The sequence below is a fragment of the Fringilla coelebs genome (genome assembly GCF_963513975.1).
Source record: "Fringilla coelebs genome assembly, chromosome: 5".
NCBI lineage: Eukaryota > Metazoa > Chordata > Aves > Passeriformes > Fringillidae > Fringilla > Fringilla coelebs.
In genome coordinates this window covers 36,035,069-36,055,659 of record NC_140033.1, presented here as the reverse complement: position 1 = coordinate 36,055,659, position 20,591 = coordinate 36,035,069, and the positions used below count along the sequence as shown (strand labels likewise).

The following is a 20,591-nucleotide window of genomic DNA, read 5'->3' as shown; positions in this document are numbered from 1 at the left end:
ATTAAGAGACAATCTGAGTGGTAGACAAACTGGCAGCAAGTGGGAAAGTTGGAAGTTTTACATCTCATACCGCCCCAAGCTGGAAGCCTTCTGCATTTCCTGTTCCTCGCTTTCCTTTTGTCCATTGAAATAGTGATTGTCGTAGAGTCTTTGTGCTTTGTATAATGCCCAACTTTGATGTAACCGGAACTCACATACAAAATGTGGCTGTTATACATAAGCATGCTAAAATACAGGCAGAGACAGTACAAGCATGCACAAAATAGTCTTTGAAGGATTTTTTGTTTGGTTTTTCCCCGACATTTACATGCACCACTTAATACCATGTTTGGTTGTGTACATTGAGGACTGGGTTTCACAAGCATTCATGATCTTCTCTTCTGAAAGTCTTCTTGACAATTTCACAAGATTTCAGTGTAAAAAGAAAAATCCACAATGAAAAAAAAAATAAACCAAAAAAACTTATCCCTGCAATCAGATCTTGTCTTCATGATTTTCATGTTGAACACTTTTAAAATGTCTCCTCTTCCTCTTGCAGTGAGTCACGTCAAATGACTGGATAAAAAGACAGATTACTGTGTCAAGGATTTTCTTAGCCACTGGAACAGTTCTTCCTTATAAAGCCTTTGCCACCGCACATTGGCTTCCACTGTTTCCACAGCGCGAGAGAAAGAGACAGCAGCTCCCCCTTCGTAGCTCTTTATAAAGTTCTTTAGCTGGAAATACAAGTTAACAGGTTACATTTGCAGCAACTAAAGAAAGCAAGTGCATACAAATAAGTCAGTCATTTAGGAAAAAATTCCACAATCAATATAGAAGTAAATGCAGTATCAGGTAGAAAGATTTAATAGAAAATATATTTAGACAGCAAACTGTCAATTAGATGTGATGCAATTGCTTCACATTGTACTGGAAGATATAGATATGTCAGTGCTGGATCACATTAATATAATTACCTCCTTCCCTCCTGCAGCTCAACTGCTGCACTGCATAGATGGCTGCTCTAAACCTTTATTTGTACCTAAGAAACCGAACTGGGAGCACTGGAATTGCTTCTAATTAAGATTTATATGCACATATCAGTAGAAAGCAGTACTGATGCCATATTAATTTTATGTTGATGTGCAGATCCCTTTCGGTTATATAATACAGTCAGTTGCTGAAAAAAGGAAGGGATGGTTACAGTGAGAAGAGAACAGCAAAATAGCAAGTGGGCATGCATTTGATAATCTTTGAATGCCCAAAACATACTCCTTCCCTTATACAAAAACTTTGACCTTTTTTTCTGCAAACTGAAAAGGCTCTTGCTCTCTTCTTCTGTATACTCAAAGTATAACACCAGCACTTGGATTATTGTAACCAATGGCACTGGCAGGTTCTCAATTATTGTTGTTTTTTTCAAGTGAGAATTGCAAGGCTGATCTGTACAATATTTTGCAGTACAAAATTAGATGGTTTTAGCACCACTTATGAATAACTAGTTAATTTTTTTCCTGATGACAGCAAATTCATCCCGGTTTCTAAACTCTGACTTCCAGTAACATCTCTGCGCCTCGGCTCAAAACTGAAAATTTTGATTCTGCAACTGTCTCATTTCCATCACAGTTAAAAGCATGAAAGGGACCTGGAAACTATCAAAATCAGACTTTACCTGATCTCTGTACTTTTTATACCAAAATGTTTACAATACCAGATTCTTTTAGGGAAATGTAACCAGGCAGATTACCAATCCTATCATGAAGGTGGAAACTAAGAGTACAGAACGCTTCCTTGTGCAGTGCAGTAACTCAAACCTGACCAACAGTGTCATTCCCACCTGAGGGGAGGAAACCACCTGTGGCCTCTCCCTAAGCTACTGAGGCCACTAGACTTGAGTGCAGACAAATGGTTGGATGTAAAACATCAAAGCACAATCAGAGTTAAAGTAATGGTCGTTGTTCTGCGTAAGAATCACTGTATCCATTTGGAGCAGCATTGAGTAGGTGCCAAACAGGGCGTAGCACAACTGCCCAACCACCTCAGTCAGAACCGGTGTGAAGTTAAAATGAGAAATCTTTCCCATCTAAATAAGAAGCACAAATGATTGTGGTGTCATTTGGCCAGCATATTTGGTTAGCAGATTTTCTCACATGGAAAATACTGTGAGAAAAACAGAGCACATTGGCAGCTTCTGCTTTCAACACTGATGTTTTCAAGGACTGCCCTCTGCAGCATAAGATAATGAAAATAGAAACATCTCATCTTCAGTTTCTCAACCAATAGTGAAGAGAAAAAGACAAACCTTCACCTCCAGCCAAGCACAAAGAACTGCCTGCACAGTCCCCCTCCTGACACCAACTCTACACACTTGTGTGTTTTTGTGATCTGCTCCTCATCCTTGTGCTGCCCAACAGGTTGCTGCTGCACACACAGTTGGGCCTTCAACTGCAGCAGAGAGAACAGAGCTCCTGGACAACTTGTTTTTGTTCCAGCCCTGCTCCCTGCTTGCAGTGAACACAGCCTCACAAGACAGAAGTAATTTAAAAGTTACCTCTCTTAGTTCTCCTTCAGTATTGAGGAATTCCGTGACCCCACTGACAAGCTTTGAATTCATAAATAATGCTTCTCCATACCTGCAAGGGCAAAAGAAGATGCACAGAGAGTTACTGCAAGAGCCAGATAAACTGAAAACTAGGAAGTAATCTTCTGTAATTAAGGGATAAGACATAGGACAGATTTTGGGGGATCAAGGGAATAGCACTGGAACTGGGTACTGGTATTTCAGGCTGAAAACCTAGACTGAGACCTTCTTCTAGGCTGAAACGTTTGTAATTATTCAGTCAGATGCTATTAAGCAGAATGGGTATAACTACAGGCACAGATGAGTGCTCCAGAGGAGGAGAGGACCAAACACCTCCCACTAAATGGAACAGAGGGAGGACTTCATGGCAGGCTACAACCTCCTCATGAAGGAGGCACTGCTCTCTTCTCTGGGCTGCCCAGTGACAGGACCCGAGGGAATGGCCTGAAGTAGTGTCTGGGGAGGTTTAGGCTGGATATCAGGAAAAGTTTCTTCACCCAGAGTGTGGTTGGGCACCAGAACAGGCTCCTCAGGGAAGTGCTCACAGTACCAAACCTGTCTGAGTTAAAGCAGTGTTTGGACAATGCTCTTGGGCACACGTTGGGAATAGTGCTGTGCAGGGCTAGGGGCTGGACTCAATGATCCTTGTGATCCCTCCCAACTCAGCTTATTCTGTGATTCTGTGAAATAAAGCTCAAAATACAGGTGCCAATAAAGGAGCATGGCAGCAACTATGGAGAATTATTCTGAGGAACCCTTCAAGCTGTACCATTAAATGAGACTTTTTGATGTGCTGCAGCCTTCTCTGCATTTTGTATTCATCCATCTCATCTACATTACAAATAGCCTCTCAAAAACAGAACTGCATCAAATTTTCTTGTTCCACTACCTGATAATTAAAATAAATAATGCTGATAGGAATAATACTACTAAAATAATCCCCTGGGCCACAATGCAGCATTTCAAAGAACCAACCTGCAATGAAAATTTGAAAGCCTGGGCAAGGAATATTTGAAGAATATGCAGAAGCAATCAGGAATGACATTTGGCAGGCAGTTGCTTTGAAACTGGCTGTTCAAATCCTCCTATTCACTTGTTTTTCCACAAGTTTTTTCAATCCTCCAAATGAAGCACTATATCACTACTGACCTAGTGATCATTCCTTAAGTTTTACAGTTCATGTTGGAATAGTTTGTGAGGTTTGTTGTTTCGGGGCTTGGGGTCTTTTCAGTCTCCAGCATGAAGAGTACAATTCCACTGGAATTCAGAAGTCAAGTTAGATGCCATTCAGCAGAGTAAAAGGCACTTGACAAATAGTTACCCTTATCTATATCTGCCCGTATGTCCAAAGCAGTATCTAGCTAATCTAAACATGACTGTTTTTAAGATAGGGAATCCAGATCTCCTGTCAGACATGTGTAAGTATTACCAATAGACTTTACTGAAATGATGTTCATCTGGGGGAACAATTCAATTCATCGTCCATTTTTCCAGACTGATTTATAGAAAGAGTTCAAAATTCAAAGTGAAACGAACCAGCACAGTCACAGCTTTCTGTTCTGCTTCTGTTAATCCCAAATTGATTACCCTCAAATGCTTAGGTACTCTAAGCCACAGTTCTTTCAAAGGGGAGAAAGAAAGAGAAGGAGAGCCAAAGCAATAGGTATAGAAAAATGAGGAGGGAAGAGAACTAGGATCTCTTTGCGAAGATTCTGTTTTAGGGAATGTTTACGCTATATTGCTTGTTATCTTGAGCTCTTCTGAGGAGAAACACTGTTAGAGGTACCAAGACTCCTACTCCCTGACTACTAATAAATGAATTATTAATGGCTATTTCAGCAAGTACATATCTTTTCCCAAAATTTCAGTCACACTGGCATATACAGACATCCAGAAGCAAACTACGGGAAGCAGGGATTTCATGGTACTTTAAGTACATTTAGGCTTTCTAACAAAGCCCTTTATTATTACAGTCTCAGACATATTTGACTGTTTGGAAAGCTGGAAGCTCCTCTTGATGGGGTATTTTGACAAGGTTATAAATCTACTTTAGACAAGCAACTTCATAAAAACAGCTGCAGGGATTTTCTTTTTCTTACCGTCTACTGTATCCACCACAGTGCAAACAAGAAGTAGCAGAATTCCTTCCACCAAAAATGATACCCTCATGCACACCTGTGCTGATTACTGCCCATTATGTATACTTGGTAAGAAGTCAGCCATTTGCAGCAATTTCTACAGAAACTCTGCTGATAAAAAAGCTAGAAAAGTAACCTCCCAAACAGTATTTTGCAGGTGTGAAACATAAGAATAAGTAAGAGAAGAGTTTGGTCTTACAAGCGTCAGTCTTCTCACCCTTCACAGGCAAGACAACAGCACAAGAGAACCAGGGCCTTACATGCCTGAACTTCAGGGAAACATTCTGGAGACACAGACTCTCCATTGCACCTTTCCTTCTGCACATGTAAACCCTCCAGTGCCCCACGTTTGTACAGGCTTTGCACTCGTGCAATCTCTAGAGGCAGCATAGTCCATTTACTTTGGACAGATATAAATGCCTTTCCAAATAGTGTCAAGTTCCCAAATGCTGACAAATGATTCAGCACTTGAGAATGAAGGAATTCTTATGGGCATCTGATGTATTAAATTTTCACACACTGACACGTGCTCGCAGGATGAAAATGCTTTAGGAGACAAGGCACTGCATGCTCAGGTAACATGAAGTCAAGCATAGTATTTTCAGTTCCCTTTTTTGGAGTTGTAGCACAGATTAGTCTCACAGATTTCTAATTAAAGACTTGTTAGGCACCTCAATTTTTAAGTCACTTGTGTAAACTATACAAGTGACTTTGAAGACGTTATACATCATCAATATGCTCTGGACAGTGTGAATACAAGCATACTGTAAAATATGAAGGATTAGCAATATTTTGTGGCAATTCTAACTCCTTGACATGCTATGTTTAAAAGTCAGAGGAAATAGAGTTGTAATTTAATCCCCCTTGGCTATTTCACTTTACTATCTGAAACATCAACACTTTTTATACTAAATTAAATGGAAAATACCACTGAGATATCACCTTATTAAATTATTGCTTCACACAAAGTATTTTAAATTTGAATCAAATTAAATAACAAATTATAATTGTAGTAAAAGGATGCCTTGGGACAAAGTCTTCTTGAATCACAGAATCCTAGAATGGGTGGGGTTGGAAATATCATCCAGTTCCAATCCCCCTGCTATGGACAGGGACACCTTTCACTAGGCCAGGTTGCCAAAAGTCCTATCCAACAACACCTCATCACCCCCACAGTGAAAGAATTCTTCCTACTATCTAATCTAAACCTGCCCTCTTTCAGTTTGTAGCTTTTCCCCCTTGCCTTATCACCACATGCCCTTGTAAAAATCCCTCTTCGGCTTTCCTGTAAAGACCCTTTAGGAACTGGAAGGTGCTATAAAGTCTCCCCAGAGCCTTCTCTTCCCCAGGCTGTAGATTCCCAACTCTCTCAACCTGTCTTCATAGGTCAGATACACCAGGCGCCATATCACCTTTGTGACTGTCCTTGGCACTTGCTCCAAGAAGTGCATGTTCTTCCTCAACCATAATTCCACAATAAAGCTTGTATTTTTAAAATGCAGTACTGTGGTGAGCTCAAGTCAGAAACCTGATCATGGAATCACAGAACATTAAGGGATTAGGATGAACCTTAACAATCATCCAGTTCCAACCCCTACCCCTTCATGTGCAGGGACACCTCCTGCTAGACCAGGTTGCTCAAGGACTTATCATGGCTTTGAACCCTGCCAAGGGATGGGATATTCACAGCCTCCCTGGACAACCAGTTCCAGTGACTCACCACCCTCACAGTAAAAAATTTCTCGTTAATATCTAATTTATTTCTTCTATTTGTACCTATTCCTCCCTGTCCTATCACTACAATTCCTGATGAAGCCTCCCCCTCTGGCTTCGTGGTAGGCCCCCTTCAAATACTGGAAAGTTGCTATTAGGTCTCCATACAACCTTCTCTCCTCTGGACTGAACAGCCCCAAGCTCCTCAGCCTGTCTTTGTAGGAGAGGTGCTCCAGTCTTCTTACCAACTTTATGGCCTTCCTCTAAACTTGCTGCAACAGCTCCATGTCCTCCATACTCTGGGAACACTTGAACAGTACTCAGCTCTCCAGGTGGGCTCTCACCAGAGCAGAGCAGAGGGGCAGAATCCCCTGTCTTGCCCTGCTGACCACACTGCTTTGGATGCAGCCCAGGGCTGGCTTTCTGGGCTGGGAATGGACATGGCCAGGTCATGCTGCGGTTTCTCCTCAACCATCACCCCCAAGTCCTTCTCTTCAGGGCTGCTCTTGAATCACTTCTCTGCCCACCCTGGTGTGGGCGTGCCTGGGATTGGTGTGACCGAGGGGCAGGACCTTGCATGCTATCGTGTCACTGTTTCACTGAACACTTAAGTGGAAGGTATTAATTAGACTGATCCTACTCCCTCCAAGTCTCTTCTAAAAGGTTCTAATCTATGATTACAAAACTACATTACTTTTGATATATAACATGTATGTACAGTTTGCATTAACTATTTCATTTCACTGCACTGAATCTTTTGGTGATCAAAAGAAAGTCAACTGAATGTCACGTTTAGAAAAAGCAACTGCTACAATCTTTTTGGTGGTTCTGACTTGTGTTTGGAGATCAAACTGAATGCAGGTAACACAAAGAGAGTGTCGAGCAAAAAGACTAATTTGCTGTTATTTTCATTTAGAAAAGGACATTAACAGGTCTTTGATGAGGCCTTACTGATTGTTATGAATTCAGGTTACACAGGGATGCATCCTAAGCAAGTGAAATAAGTACAATTCAAATTCTAGGTGAAGTTAAGCTATTTTAAATTATAACCCAAAAGATTTGGCATGTGGCACAGTTTGTTAAAGATTTTCTATTTGTCTACACTGCTTAACATTGTCCACATCTAAAATCACAGGTGTTAGCCAGGTTGTCAGATAAATATACTTACTAAGGCAGGACACAACTACAGCATATGTGTTTGTAGCAATACAGATTGTGATGGCTTTGTGCCTAAACTCTGGATAAATCCCTAGAGGAACCTGAAAAATTATTTGCTATCTGAACTGGCTTGCGTAATAGTAATACATCTGCCATCCACTTTCTGTCTAAAAGTCCAGTTCCTGGAATAATCACACCAAAAGCAGAGAATTCTTAATTTTTAAACTCTTCAGCACTCTTAGAGCTTTTCTGGAAATGGCTTTCAAGAAGTATGCTCCTGCAATATTTCCAAAACCAATTCCAGCTCAAATCTATTTTCCAGATGAACTTCTTCTAAAATCTCGCTATACTACTAAGTATTATCCAAAACAGCATGAACAATTTTCTGAATTTTTAGGAAAACTAAACTCAGTGTCTGAGTTTCTTTGAGTCTTACTTTGATGCTGTGAAGCCTATAGGAAATTTGCACCTGTATTAATCAGGCATCGGGATTTAGTTGCTTAAATACAGCACTTTAAATATAACAAATATTCTGTGGTACAATAGTTGGCTCCTCACAAGTCCAAAATGGAACAGATCTGCAATGCCTTTCCTGCCAACACCAAAGGTGTGACCTGGCATGGGATGCCTTAAAATCTTGGACACCTGCCTTTGAGAATCTGAATCTCATTCAAGTTGTGGTCCTTTTTAATCTGTCAGTATCAGATGAGCTGCTGTGCAATCTTTCAGGCCCTCAGGCTGTCCCTAAAGAACTACAGAAATTGTGATTCATTGAATTAATATCAAAATCTTCATCAAAAAGGATTTTAAAATGTTGACTGGGCTTCAGAGTAGGAGCATGTAGCATTTGTTCAAAGAGAAGGAGAAGCAGGTGTAAGGAGTAACCTTGTCTCCTCTCTGTTCATCTATTTTTAATTCAAAATGTCGCTCCTCTGTTACTTGAAACTCACCTGAAACACAGAGTGGAAAGAAAGGGGTTGACACTATATTAACATCCTTTTGAAAATGGAAATGTGTCAAAATGTGCATTTTTTCCACAGCTGAAATTATATTTTTGAAAAGAGCATTTTTTTCTATTCGACTTTAAATCAGAAAAATTCCATTGGGAACTGTCGTTTTTTCTCTGTGTAAAAATAGGACTGCAGCACTTGACAAATAGATAAAATTCGTTATCATAAGCACAGACACAATACACTAATATATATACAGATGATTGGTAAGAGACAAATGTCTCTATGCGTGTGTGTGATAATCCATGAATAAATGCATTTATGACTCATATGTAGCTATTTCATATTTAGAGACATCTCAATTCATGGATTAAAAGAGAACGAACTAGATTCAGGAACTTACATAAATACACACCTATACAATACTTACACAAATTATATCAAGAAAAGAAAATGAAAATAAATTAAGACTTTTTATCTTTACCTAGCATTCAGTATTTTCCATTTTTCTCTAAAAAACTTCCAAGCAAGATCCCTTCCATGTGGATTTCGAGCTACGTGGATTATCACATCAATTGCATCCTGATCCAGGACAACTTCAGAATTGAGAGACAAATTCAAAAGTCTAGTGGGAGAAATAAGAACATTTAGTTTCACAAACACATTGTCTAACATCAGTCCATCAAAAAACTCTTGGAAAAAAAAAAGATCACTGCTTAAGTCTCCAAGTAAGTTCAGTTTATTTCTATGATTCCAAAGACTGGACACATTTAAGAATCAGAAAAATCTTGATATCAGTAAAAGCTGAGCACAACTTTACATGTGCACTTTTATAAAATCTGTAAGATCAGATTGGTCAAGACATGGTAAATAAAGGACATGGTAACAAAAAAATACCAATAATTATTACAGGACTTCAAACCTTTCCAATGAATAAAGGGAAATCTGAAAGTGAAAATATAATATGTGTCATTTTTCATATGCTTTAATGAAAAAGGGTAAGATGGTTTAAACAGACAGTAAGCCTGTACTTTGAAAGCAACCTTCTGTCCTTTAGATGAAAGCTCAAGTGATGATCCATAACCGTTGAAGTGATTACTAGTAACAGATTCAAATATTGAATATTTTTTACCTGTTGAGCAAGTTTCTGTCATCACTGCAAGTTAAGGCTTCTAATAGTATTTTCTTCTCAGACACTGCTGTGGTAGAATGAAATTTCATCCAAATGAACTCCCATACATCTTCATCCATCAGTGAAACTCCTGTACAGTAGACAATGTCTCTCACATTGAGAGGGATTCTACAAGAGAAATCAGTATTAGCATTTTGGTAAACAAGCAGCCTCCTGATATTGGATACAAAGGAGGACCATTTCTGAGACTTCCAAATTATTGTCCAACAGTAATGGGTTTTTTTTTGAAAATTACATTTGCTTCTCTTTACTGCTACCAACATTTTCCAGGCCATCCTAATGGGCTTTTTAAAGGGTAGCACATGCTTGCCATTTTCTTCATAACACCGTCACACAGTCAGAAGACTATAAAATATGTTCATGTAGTTCATCAACTCACAATGTGCCACATAACCTACAGGTAACATAAGCTCTCCAAATTAGTAGGGGATCTTATCACTGTTGCTGGGCTCTGTGCCAAATCTGCTCTTCTTGTCTTTTTGCACTGTTTTGCAACAGGACCTGAGCAGCCAGAAACTCCCCCTTGCCTGGGCTGGAAAGTGCTTCATCTTCATTAGTAACATACAAGTAAGAAAAGATGTGCTGTGATAATGATACTTAAACATGATATTGTCAGGAGTGAAGAAAACAGAAAGATCTGTTGTTTTTTTTTTTTTTAGCATATAATACCAGTACAAAACCAGGTGTGCCACAGAGAACTGTAATTACTGCTAAATTAATATCAACTCAAACTACAGTTAAATTACCAAATTCAGACCTAGTGTATATACAGTATGTGCATGTGCACAGTGTTCTTGTAAAAAGGTCTCATCTGGGCTTTCAATTTCCTACCTTGCTTATGTTTCTTACACAGCATGGAAGTTGAAACATTTATAGCATTGTCCCATTAATTCAGGTAGGAACTGTGAGCTGGAAGGACTGTCACTCTGTGTTTGGCTACTACAGACACAGCAGCAGATGCACCTAGAAGTGTATGTCTAACCCCTAAGTGTATATCTAATAGACACCACTTCTCACTTTCAAAATTTACAGCAAAACACATCAATTCAATGGGCTTTTCCACCTAGCCATTTTTTACATGCTTAAGGGTCAACACCAGCAATTTTTAGCAACAGTGTAGTCAGTAAGCACAGGATCATTTGCACCTCTGGGAAGGAAGGAGACCTTAAAACAAGGGATGGAGCTGATCCCATGATCATAGCCTAGATGTCACCATTTTCCTTGCTAAGAAAACTCTACTGCCACCAAATCAGTAGTAGAATACTTGCAGTGCTGCAGCAGATCTAATCAAAATCATCCAATCAACTGCTCCAGGGAAAGTTTTAGGTCTGCACCTAAAAGCTAATTAAGACAATGTGAAAAAATTTAGTCCTTACAAACCAAGACATGGAACACAAATACTGCTTTTAAAAGGCTTACCTTCAGAAACTACAAAATGTACAGCTACGAAACACTACAGACTACTCTTGTCAGAGGCTTGTACTCACCACTGTAGACAGGGGGGCTCCTTTTGTGGAAATGAAAATTGCTTATGAAAATGCAAATGTCCCCAAAGTAATTGCTCTTTAGCCCCTATAGAGAGTCCTCTAATTGAATTTTGTCCATTTGTGGGGATTTTTGCTTTCTCACTTGTCCAGTCATTTTGGGAGTGTACTCTATCATTATCTAAATATCTGAAATCCCTCCAGCCTACAGGTTTTTCAGTATTATAGGTTCCTGGAAAATTGCAGTTCCAAGGCACTAGATCAGCATGTGGATGTTTGCCCCTTGTATTAACCGAATCAAGTGGATAAAATTACCATTATTTTGGTACTGCTTGGGTTGTAACACTGCAGAACACATCCTGCTGTTAGTGAAACCTCATCTGTGCATTCAAGGCTGCTCTCATTTTTAAAGAGCTAATATGATTGATGGATACTTCAGATGAATAAAAATAAACATTTAAGAGCATCACTTTAAATGGCTTTAATTTGAATACTGATCCAATTTATTAAACTTTCTTTTTCTTGCATTAGAGAGATGATGATGAGAAGGAAATGTGTAGCTAGTTGAGCGCGTTTAAAAATTAAACACTTTGGGAGAAAAAGTAAAAAATTAAACAGTTAGAAAAAAATGAATTAAAATCGTGCTATGCCTTTACAGGGATTTCCTTTTTTCATGAGTGAATTATAAAGCTCTACAATGAGCTAAGAATAATGTTCTAAGTCATAATTAATTGGTACATATTTGCTCCTATTTAAAGTATGTTCTAACAATTGAAGATACGCTTATAAAATTGGCCCATAATTATTTATCTTCTGGGGAAATTGTGTTCTAATTTTTTTAAATGTAAATGCACACAGATTAGACAGTTCTTTGATTAAGTAACAAGTTTCAACACCATTTAGGGTTCTATTTGACAAAGAAAATTAATCAGGAACATTATTCTTATTTTTGCAACAATTTAACATCTAACTTAAGCCTATTTTTCTCGATGACTGTATTTATAATCTTGTTTAATAGGTTACAAGGCTCAGATAAGAAACAAGAATGAAGTATTAATACTTTGTTGGAAGATCTCTAATACAGATTCTATTATAAAAAAGAGCACCATAGAGCTTATTTTTAAAAACTTCAATCCTAAATCTTATACTCCCATTCTCTACTACAAACTCCAGGAGTCATGCTGCTGCCACCATTGTGCAGAAAGAGGAGGAGATGATCCTCTGCCATAGCACATACCCAGTCTAAAAAGAGAGAGGGCAGAACTTTCCCTTGAAAACTGAGGTACAGAGCTGCGATGGGCTTGACATTCAGGCTCCTGTCCCACCTCGAATTCAGGGGACATTAATTGAGGATGTGGCTACTCAAGGTGTCTGGGGCAAAGCTATGCACAGTCCCCGTTTCAGGTATCACAGCAGTCTGGCAGAGGCAGGCAGAGAATACATCATCCCTCAAGTGATGGTTACTGCTATTGCTCCTTCCCATTCCTATTGCAGATCCCCCACACGTGAACATGCAACCAGCACAGTCAAACTCTTCAACACTCCTTTTAATAACTGAGTGATGAGTTAAGTACTTCTTTTTGGCACCAATCCCTGAGTAGATATGTCCTCGTAGATATGTCTTTTGCAACAAAAATATGGTTGTTTCTGATCAATTGTTTAGCAAAGTTGTGGAGAGATCATCCCTGAATGAGAAAATTGGAGGCTAATCTATCTAAATTTTAAGGATTTCAAATCAATTACTGCTAATCGATAATCACGACATACAGGGTCATTTCAATGTGGTGACACAAAGAAGTCAGAAGACAAAAACACTGCTTGAACCAGCTGCCCCCGTTTCACCTTTTACAAGATGAAGTCCTCTCTCTATTTAGACCCAGATGGTCTTTCAGAGTGCTAAGTCCTTGATTAACTCATGCACTCCACAGTGAGTTTTTCCTCCTTAAGTTTTATTGACTTGAGTGCAAGATTCTACTCAAATGTTGTAACAACCTATTAATTAGTAAATCACTTCAGCAACATTGGCTCACATTAGCTGGCAAAGCTCCAGAAACATTTCATAATGCATGAATAGCTATGCCTGATTTTTTTCAGTAATTAAAGCTTCTAGGGGTTGCAAACAGAGAAGAAGGGATTCACTTTATTTTTTTACATTTATCAGACACTCATGTGTGAAAAAAATAAAAATAACTCTCATTTTTTCATGTTTGCTGCTAACAACTTCCAAAAATAGCTGCTAGGCATCAATCCCTTGAAAGAACCCAGTGCCTCTTCCAAGAAAATAACAAAAGTAATTAACCTGTTGGCCATGTTCTCACAAATACTTATGTAGGCGGTTAAACTCAAGTACATTTCTAAGTTGTTGCAAGACAGTAGCACTACTGTGTCCATGTGAAACACAGAAAAAAAATTATCTACCACATGTAATTAGATAGAGAAATAAAGGAGGAAGAAAAGGAAAGACAAAATGCTTGTTTGGAAAAACTTTTGATTTTCTATCACCTAAGCCAGAATTCATTGAAATTACTTCAATTAATGACTGGTAATTTACTACTCCCTCAGATCTATGGGGAGTTTTTTTTATAGATGTGCAACACACTCCTATATATGCCTGCAATTGTTTTTCTGGTGGCATTTCCACTGAGTTGCTAAAGGTGCAGGCAATTAAGAACACTCCCAGCTCAGGCAGGTGGATGGACATGAATCTGTTATTCCTTGTAGAGGAAACACAAAATCTGCATGAACAAGTGTGGAGGTTCACTATGCACAAATTTGGCTTATTGGTTATCACTGTCCTTCAGATTATGTGATGGAAAATATTTACTTCATTATTTACACCTTTCTTAAGATGATAAAGAATTAACCAGCATTCCTAACCATCACAGCAGCATGACAGAAGTGAAACGGAGAACAGTAGCCACTGAAAAAGTCCATAACTACATTATTACACTTTAAAAGATAAAATGAGGTTGTTTAGTATTAGTGGGCAGAGATGTAAGATCCTGATTCCATTACTTAGTAACCAAAAGTGATTCATTTTTAATGCAAAAGAACACAGATGTGCTCCATGGGTTGAAACCCACAGAGAGAACAGGGAAGTTCATCTCTTATCTTTTCAGGGCTCTCTGGCCTGTAGCAGGGCACCTTGGCCTACAAGATCTCATCTGTTGCTTGTTGAGCAGTCAGGTAACTGAAACAGGAATAGCTGTCTTGTAGTGAGCTCATTTGGCACCACAGGGTTAACACAGGTCTGGCAACTCACAATTGCCAATAAACAGCTTAGTGTTGATGTGAGATCCAGAAGATAAGTTGGATTTCTCACTTACAGACACCTCACTTTACAAACTATAAAAACTACACCAAACTCTCACAAGGCAGAAATCCTCTACATATTCCATAGGAATGTGTGGAGTTTTTCCCATGAGTAGGGATGCTTGGTTCCCCATTACTCCCACTAAGACTGAGAGAAGGAATCTGTGTACATTGTCATTATTTCAGTTGTAAGTTACATTTGACTCCTAAGCAATACTAGATCTTTTTCTAGCTTTAATATAGGTACCTTGATGTCGTGCACTGGCTCATGTCATGCTGTAATCTATTAGTAGTTCCTTCTAGTTTTATACTGTGTAGTAAGTAACTCTGATTAAGATCTTTCGTCTTTTATCTCCTGTCTGTTCAAAAAATAATTAATTTCATTAAAACAGACCTGATCTGCCGTCCTTAGTACTTGCGGGCCAGAATCATTCCTTAAATTGAAACTGTTGCCAAAATCTGAGGCTAAGACAGGACTTGTCTGAAGCTCCCACTGGTCCTGTGACATGGTCCCACCTCAGCACTCCCAGATTTCTCAGAACAATCTGGATGATTAGACCACAACAGCTTTAAAATATCTGCGTTTGCATTCAGAATTGTCCATCAGCCCCTACTTCTCCTCATTCACAAAGACAGACAAATGCAAACTTCATTAACCCCTGGGTTACAGAATGGATGCTGGCTTAGCCTAATTCAGTGCAACAGCCTGCACTCCTCACTGAAACATCATCAGAACTGATCAGAGTGACTGTGACAGAAGATTATTAGTACAAATAGTAAAAAATGCATTAAAGCTAAAATCACCCCAAAGTGATATGACATCAGCATCAGTGAAATGCATTTACCCTAAGTTTTCTAGGAGTATTAAGGCAATTAATTAAGGTACTCTGTTTCCATGTAAAAGACAGCAATAAATAGCAATGGTTAAGTTTCTAAAGAAGTTTATAATCAGAGCAAAGGAAAGTGGTTATGACTAGCTGGGGCCTTCCAACAGGTCCAGTAACATCTCACAGAACATGTGCACATAACTGTGTCTGATGCAATACTACCATCTCCCACTGTTCAGTGCTGCATGTCAGCAGAAGAACCCTACTAACAGAATCAGAACTCCTTTTTCTGCTGAAGGCAAAATCAGCTGCCTCAAATCGAAGCAATTCTCTCATATATTCATGTTTACATCATCCTGTTTAACTTTGCTCCAAGCAAGCATACATCCACAGGCAACTTTGCCAGCAGAAATGTATATAGCTGTAGCTGATGTACGGTATGAGTAGCTGGAAGATAACTGTGCCTGCACCCACAGAGATGTTTGTAAAAACATGCTCATGTCTATGGATAAGTTATGCTTTGAGCCATCATGGTGTGTATTTGAATATTAACCCCTGTTATCACCTGTCAGGAGTTTACATATTGCAGCTCCATGCATTCTTCGCTGAATTTCAGAAATACATGTTTACTCAACCTATCCAAGGCAAGAAGTCTGAAAATGCTAATCCTCTTAGAAAGATGTTTTTCTTTCAGAATAGATGCAGTGAAGGTTAAAGGGGTTAACAAGGCTGATTATTAAGCTCAGGCAGGCATTGAATGGTAATTTTGTTAATTTTTTAGGCTGAACCACAATGCTGTTATATCTAAGGAGTGTGAATAATGTATTTCTTCACACATGAAAGCTCCACCGGGATGAGCTCAGTTAAATGAAGGTAGAAGCAAACATCTTTATTTTCAGCCAACAGTAGCTTCTCTTGTACAACATTTTGCTCTTGACTGAATCCCAGTGACTTTACATTCTCAAACTACAAGGGAAATTTCAACATGGTTATATATTTTCTACTCTGTATTCTTCTGAACATCAACATGAAAGTTTCAAGGGTTTGCATTGTTCCCATACAGGAGCTGCATATATCCCAATTTAAGAGAGTGAAAATGATTGTTCCAATATCACCATCAAGTCAGAAGTAAATACAGCCCTTCAAGCAACCAGTCATTTTAAAAAATAGTAAAATTACTTAAATTCAATGATTACAACACTGCAAGACCTATTTTGAGGTCTAACTTCAGATCTTCAGTAGAAAGAAACAATGACTGTTTTTTAACAACTGCAAGGATTAGAATATACCAATTCCTAAACCAGCAAAACAAGATGTCTCCTTACAATCTTTTCTGCTTCTGATGCTATGTGTTTGGTTTGCTCCTTGCACAAACAAATTTCTTTCTCAGTTATGGTCCTTTTCTTTCCATTGCATTTTGCCCTAGGTTTGATTAACTAATGGGTCATGAGCAATACCACCTAAAGCCCCTCACACACTAAGTATTTCTGGTATTTCAGGTACCAGGCCCCTTTTCCCTGAGATGAATGCTCTCTCATCTTTAGACTGGAGAGCTGTATCATTTCTCTTGCTAATGAAATAAATTCCAGAGGCTGAGCTGAAGCTAGAAGAGGAAAGTGTGTTGCAGCATCTTAATACTGTCCCAAACACCTCAGAGACAGGTCATCAGGCTTGCTTTCTGCATTGGCAGATACAGGGCTGAGGTACTAAACCAAAGCACAGCAAACTGCTGGAATCTCAGCACTACTGTTTGAAATGGTGCTGAAGAGCAGCTGTGCTAGAAAAGAAAAGGAGCAGTCATTTTTCTGCTTTAGTGACAATATTGAAAGGCATCTTTTGCAAGGACCTCATACTCTACGATTGCCATTTATGTATTCATTTGATATAGGTATCCTTCCTACTACCTGTAGCGCTGGACCCTAAGAGGGCCCACTCACACTTGAGAATCTCATGTTAAGAGGCTCTTCACAGCACAGTGGCTGCTGCCAGCTGCATTTCAGAGGTCCCTAAATCCCCCAGTAGGAAGCATAACTCTGAGTGTCTGATTCTGCTCTATGAGCCAAGCATCCAAAAACGATGCAATACCTAAGTCACTTAAGAAATTCGAGTCTTCACAGCCTCCCAGCTGCTGACTTCCACTTTCATGCATAGAGGCTAGTGTTGTAGATCACATACAAATTGGGTTTTTTCCCTAATTCCAGAAGAAAATATGCAGCAACTATAGTTGGGAATCTAAGGGCTTTTTCAAACAGTACTGAAAAGACAAGAGGACCTCTGATCTTGTGCCAAGAATAACCATTATTTTACTTGGTGAACAGTGGCAAATTCTTTGCACAGTGAAGAGTATATCATTACAAAATGCAAACAGTATCTGATATCATGTAATGATTATTTCATTTTCTTATTGTGAAGAGTAAATGGTAATTCATTTCTGGACCTACCAGATTGAATGTAATTACTAAAAACCACAGCAAATATATGCCAGTTAAACCCAGTTAGATGTTTTTATACTACCTGACACTTTATCCAAAATTAAATATTATAAGTTAAACAGGAAAAAAAAATCAAAAGAACATATAAAAAGTCATAGATTAATAATGTGGCTAAAAATGTTATGAATGTTAGTATTTCTTCAGTATTATTAATAGCACATTCTCTATTATAGTTATTTCAGCTTTAACTGCAGTAACTATCAGGGAATCAAAAACCTCCTTTATATGATTTACAGACAGTGCATTTATGTGGTATTTAATATCACATTTTCATTTGATACTGACTTAATTTTCACTTGATTAAAATCTTGAGACACAAACCTAATTCTATTGTCTCTACTGCTTTGAAAAAATTGTGTCATCGTCCAGAATAAAGTTTCTGGGGGAAGATGGGTGGTAATGTTGCAAATGAACCTTTATTTTTATTGTCACATTGACACTTAAATTATATCTATACATAAAATATCTCTGAGCTCTCTGGAACTCTGTTTTTGTGCTCTGGCTATGCAAACCCACCAAACCCAGGCTTTCTGCAATCATCAGTCAATTACTTGGTTTTGTTTCAGAAGAGGGAATGGCAAACCCAAGAACACTTACAGTAATTGCTGATAAGGAATGGAACAGGCAAGGATACATACAGTTTCTGTATCTGTCACCAACTTTTCTCACCAGTTGTCATAAAAGTCTGGAGAAAGAGGAGCCTGAGTTTCCCCTTCTTTGTGAGGAAACAAGATCTGAGGGAATCTTAGAGGTTCTGACGAGGCTGTTTGCAGCAAATTCACAAACAGCTGTTCAGGGTATCAAACTGAGCAAAACACTTGATTGATGACAAAGAATACAAACGGGTACCTCTTAGATGTGCTCTCTGCACATATCTTGTACTTATCGGCTTGCCCTTTGCACTTGAGCTAGTTATTGCCTCTAAAGTGCTAAAAGAGGCAGAAGCATGACTCAAACACCATGCTAATTAAATTCTGATTGTGGATTCATCAGTTTCTTAGTAAAAAAGCAGGGAAAAGAGCCCTTGCTGTACTTTCAGGTTTCAATCTGAGTTAGCTTTAACTGTTCTGATTCAACAGGATCTGAATATTCCCGAGAGAACACAGACATACCCTATGAATGCTGTTATTGTGAAACACAAGTTGATTTTGTGTTTACTGAGCTGCTATTACTAGAGGTTTTTGTAAAGTTGTTTCAATGTAAGTAGATAGGAAATGAGTTTTGCTCATATATTAGTTACATTCAGGATGTGAGACTGTTCTGAGAAAACAGGGAAATTCTGGAGAACAGGATGGAACAAATCCTACAATCTTAAAAAATAAATAAAAGTGTGTCTCTATCTTCTTTGCCAGTTGTGCTCCTATTTATCAGCTGACTGTCAATCTCTATTCTGTAATTACATTATTTGCTGCAGCCATTTTTCAAAACTGTGCAGTTCCTTTGAGAAACACATTGCTTTAACTTAGTAGCTATTCTCCTCTGCCCTGCTGTGGTGCTTTTATCATAATACTCATCATATGCTGGCAACCACAATCTTCTGCTACCAAAAATGGCCCCATTGAAAGGCTAAGATGAATCTTCAGACAGCTCCTTAAATTTATTCCTTTTCTCTCTTGCTACTGTTAGTAAAGCTATAAGCTTGTGTTTTGTTATATTTTTCTTTCCTGATGCCTCCTTTCTTAATCCTATTGGAAAGACACAGGCAGGTAGCTTTGCAGGGTGACAGCTTTTTTAACAGTGAATAATCTACTGCTGTGCATGCTAATAGGTAATGCTAGGTTTGATTAACTAATTTTGCAAATGAATATCTAAGTAAATTACTTCTGCAGACTGTTTCCAATGATTCTTTCTCTATAATTGCCTCTTTAAATAGCTTCATACTGATTGTTGCTGCTTATGGTAAGAATTCATATAAAACCCTGGGACATATATTTCATGGTAAATATATCTGGTGTCACCTTACACAAGAAAACCCTCCACCTCACACACATCTTACTTAAAGATACATAGTAACAGTTTCAAGCTATTTTTTTTTTCTAGGAGTTTCAAAGTCATATAGGAAAGTAATTTCCTTTCATGGCTGGTTTTAAAAAACACTTGGACACTTATGTAACTGGGTATGCCCATACAGGATTTTTAAAGATTACAAAGACAGGCAGAGATAAATTAATTACAAACAAACAGTGATAAGTCCAAGAAATCTCTGAAAAATCCTGCTTGCTTGTATGGCTAGAGAGATCTAATCCTTTTGCCAAGCTAATACAAGACTGTGACTAAAAATGCGAGACTTCTTCTCTTATCTTGTTCTTTTGTATTTGAAAGTAAAATATCCACTTTTAAACCAAAATATTATGTCATGTACAAATGTATACAGTGTAAATATTTCACCTAATCAGAAAATCCAGTATTCTTTCTAAAGAAGTTCTGGTCTTAACCTATACTCTACACTGATCTCATTGTTCATAGATCACTACTTACTTAAATATTTGAAATTTCAGTTATTACATATTTCTTAGATGCTTGCCTTTAAAAGATAAACTTCATACACAATCCATGGTCCATGTTCCTTTGCCTCAGCTGAATAAACCTGTGTCTAGACAGCCTAACTTACATATTTTCTGTCAAACCACTACAGTGCTGCTTATGCTCAAGGCATCAGCTCTAATAGTATCTGCCCTCTGAAACCTTACACGAGCTTTTCCATGTGTTTCTGAATCACATTAATTTTCAAGTCTTCACCCTTAAATACCTTGTAACATTTCCCT

The 20,591-nt window shown here is 38.4% G+C and overlaps 1 protein-coding gene across 1 annotated transcript in view; it reads right to left on the bottom strand.

Annotated features, from left to right (window-relative positions):
* Positions 1–396: 396 nt before the first annotated feature.
* Positions 397–20,591, bottom strand: part of TRHDE (thyrotropin releasing hormone degrading enzyme) — a gene marked incomplete at its 5' end in the record, with an annotated part of 202,012 nt that continues 181,817 nt past the window's right edge. Inside the window, 4 exons of the mRNA XM_084206037.1 lie at positions 397–716; positions 2,531–2,612; positions 9,004–9,144; positions 9,652–9,819. Of these exons, the coding sequence (XP_084062163.1) occupies positions 573–716; positions 2,531–2,612; positions 9,004–9,144; positions 9,652–9,819 (535 nt within the window). The 3' untranslated portion in view covers positions 397–572. The remainder of the gene's footprint in view (positions 717–2,530; positions 2,613–9,003; positions 9,145–9,651; positions 9,820–20,591) is intronic.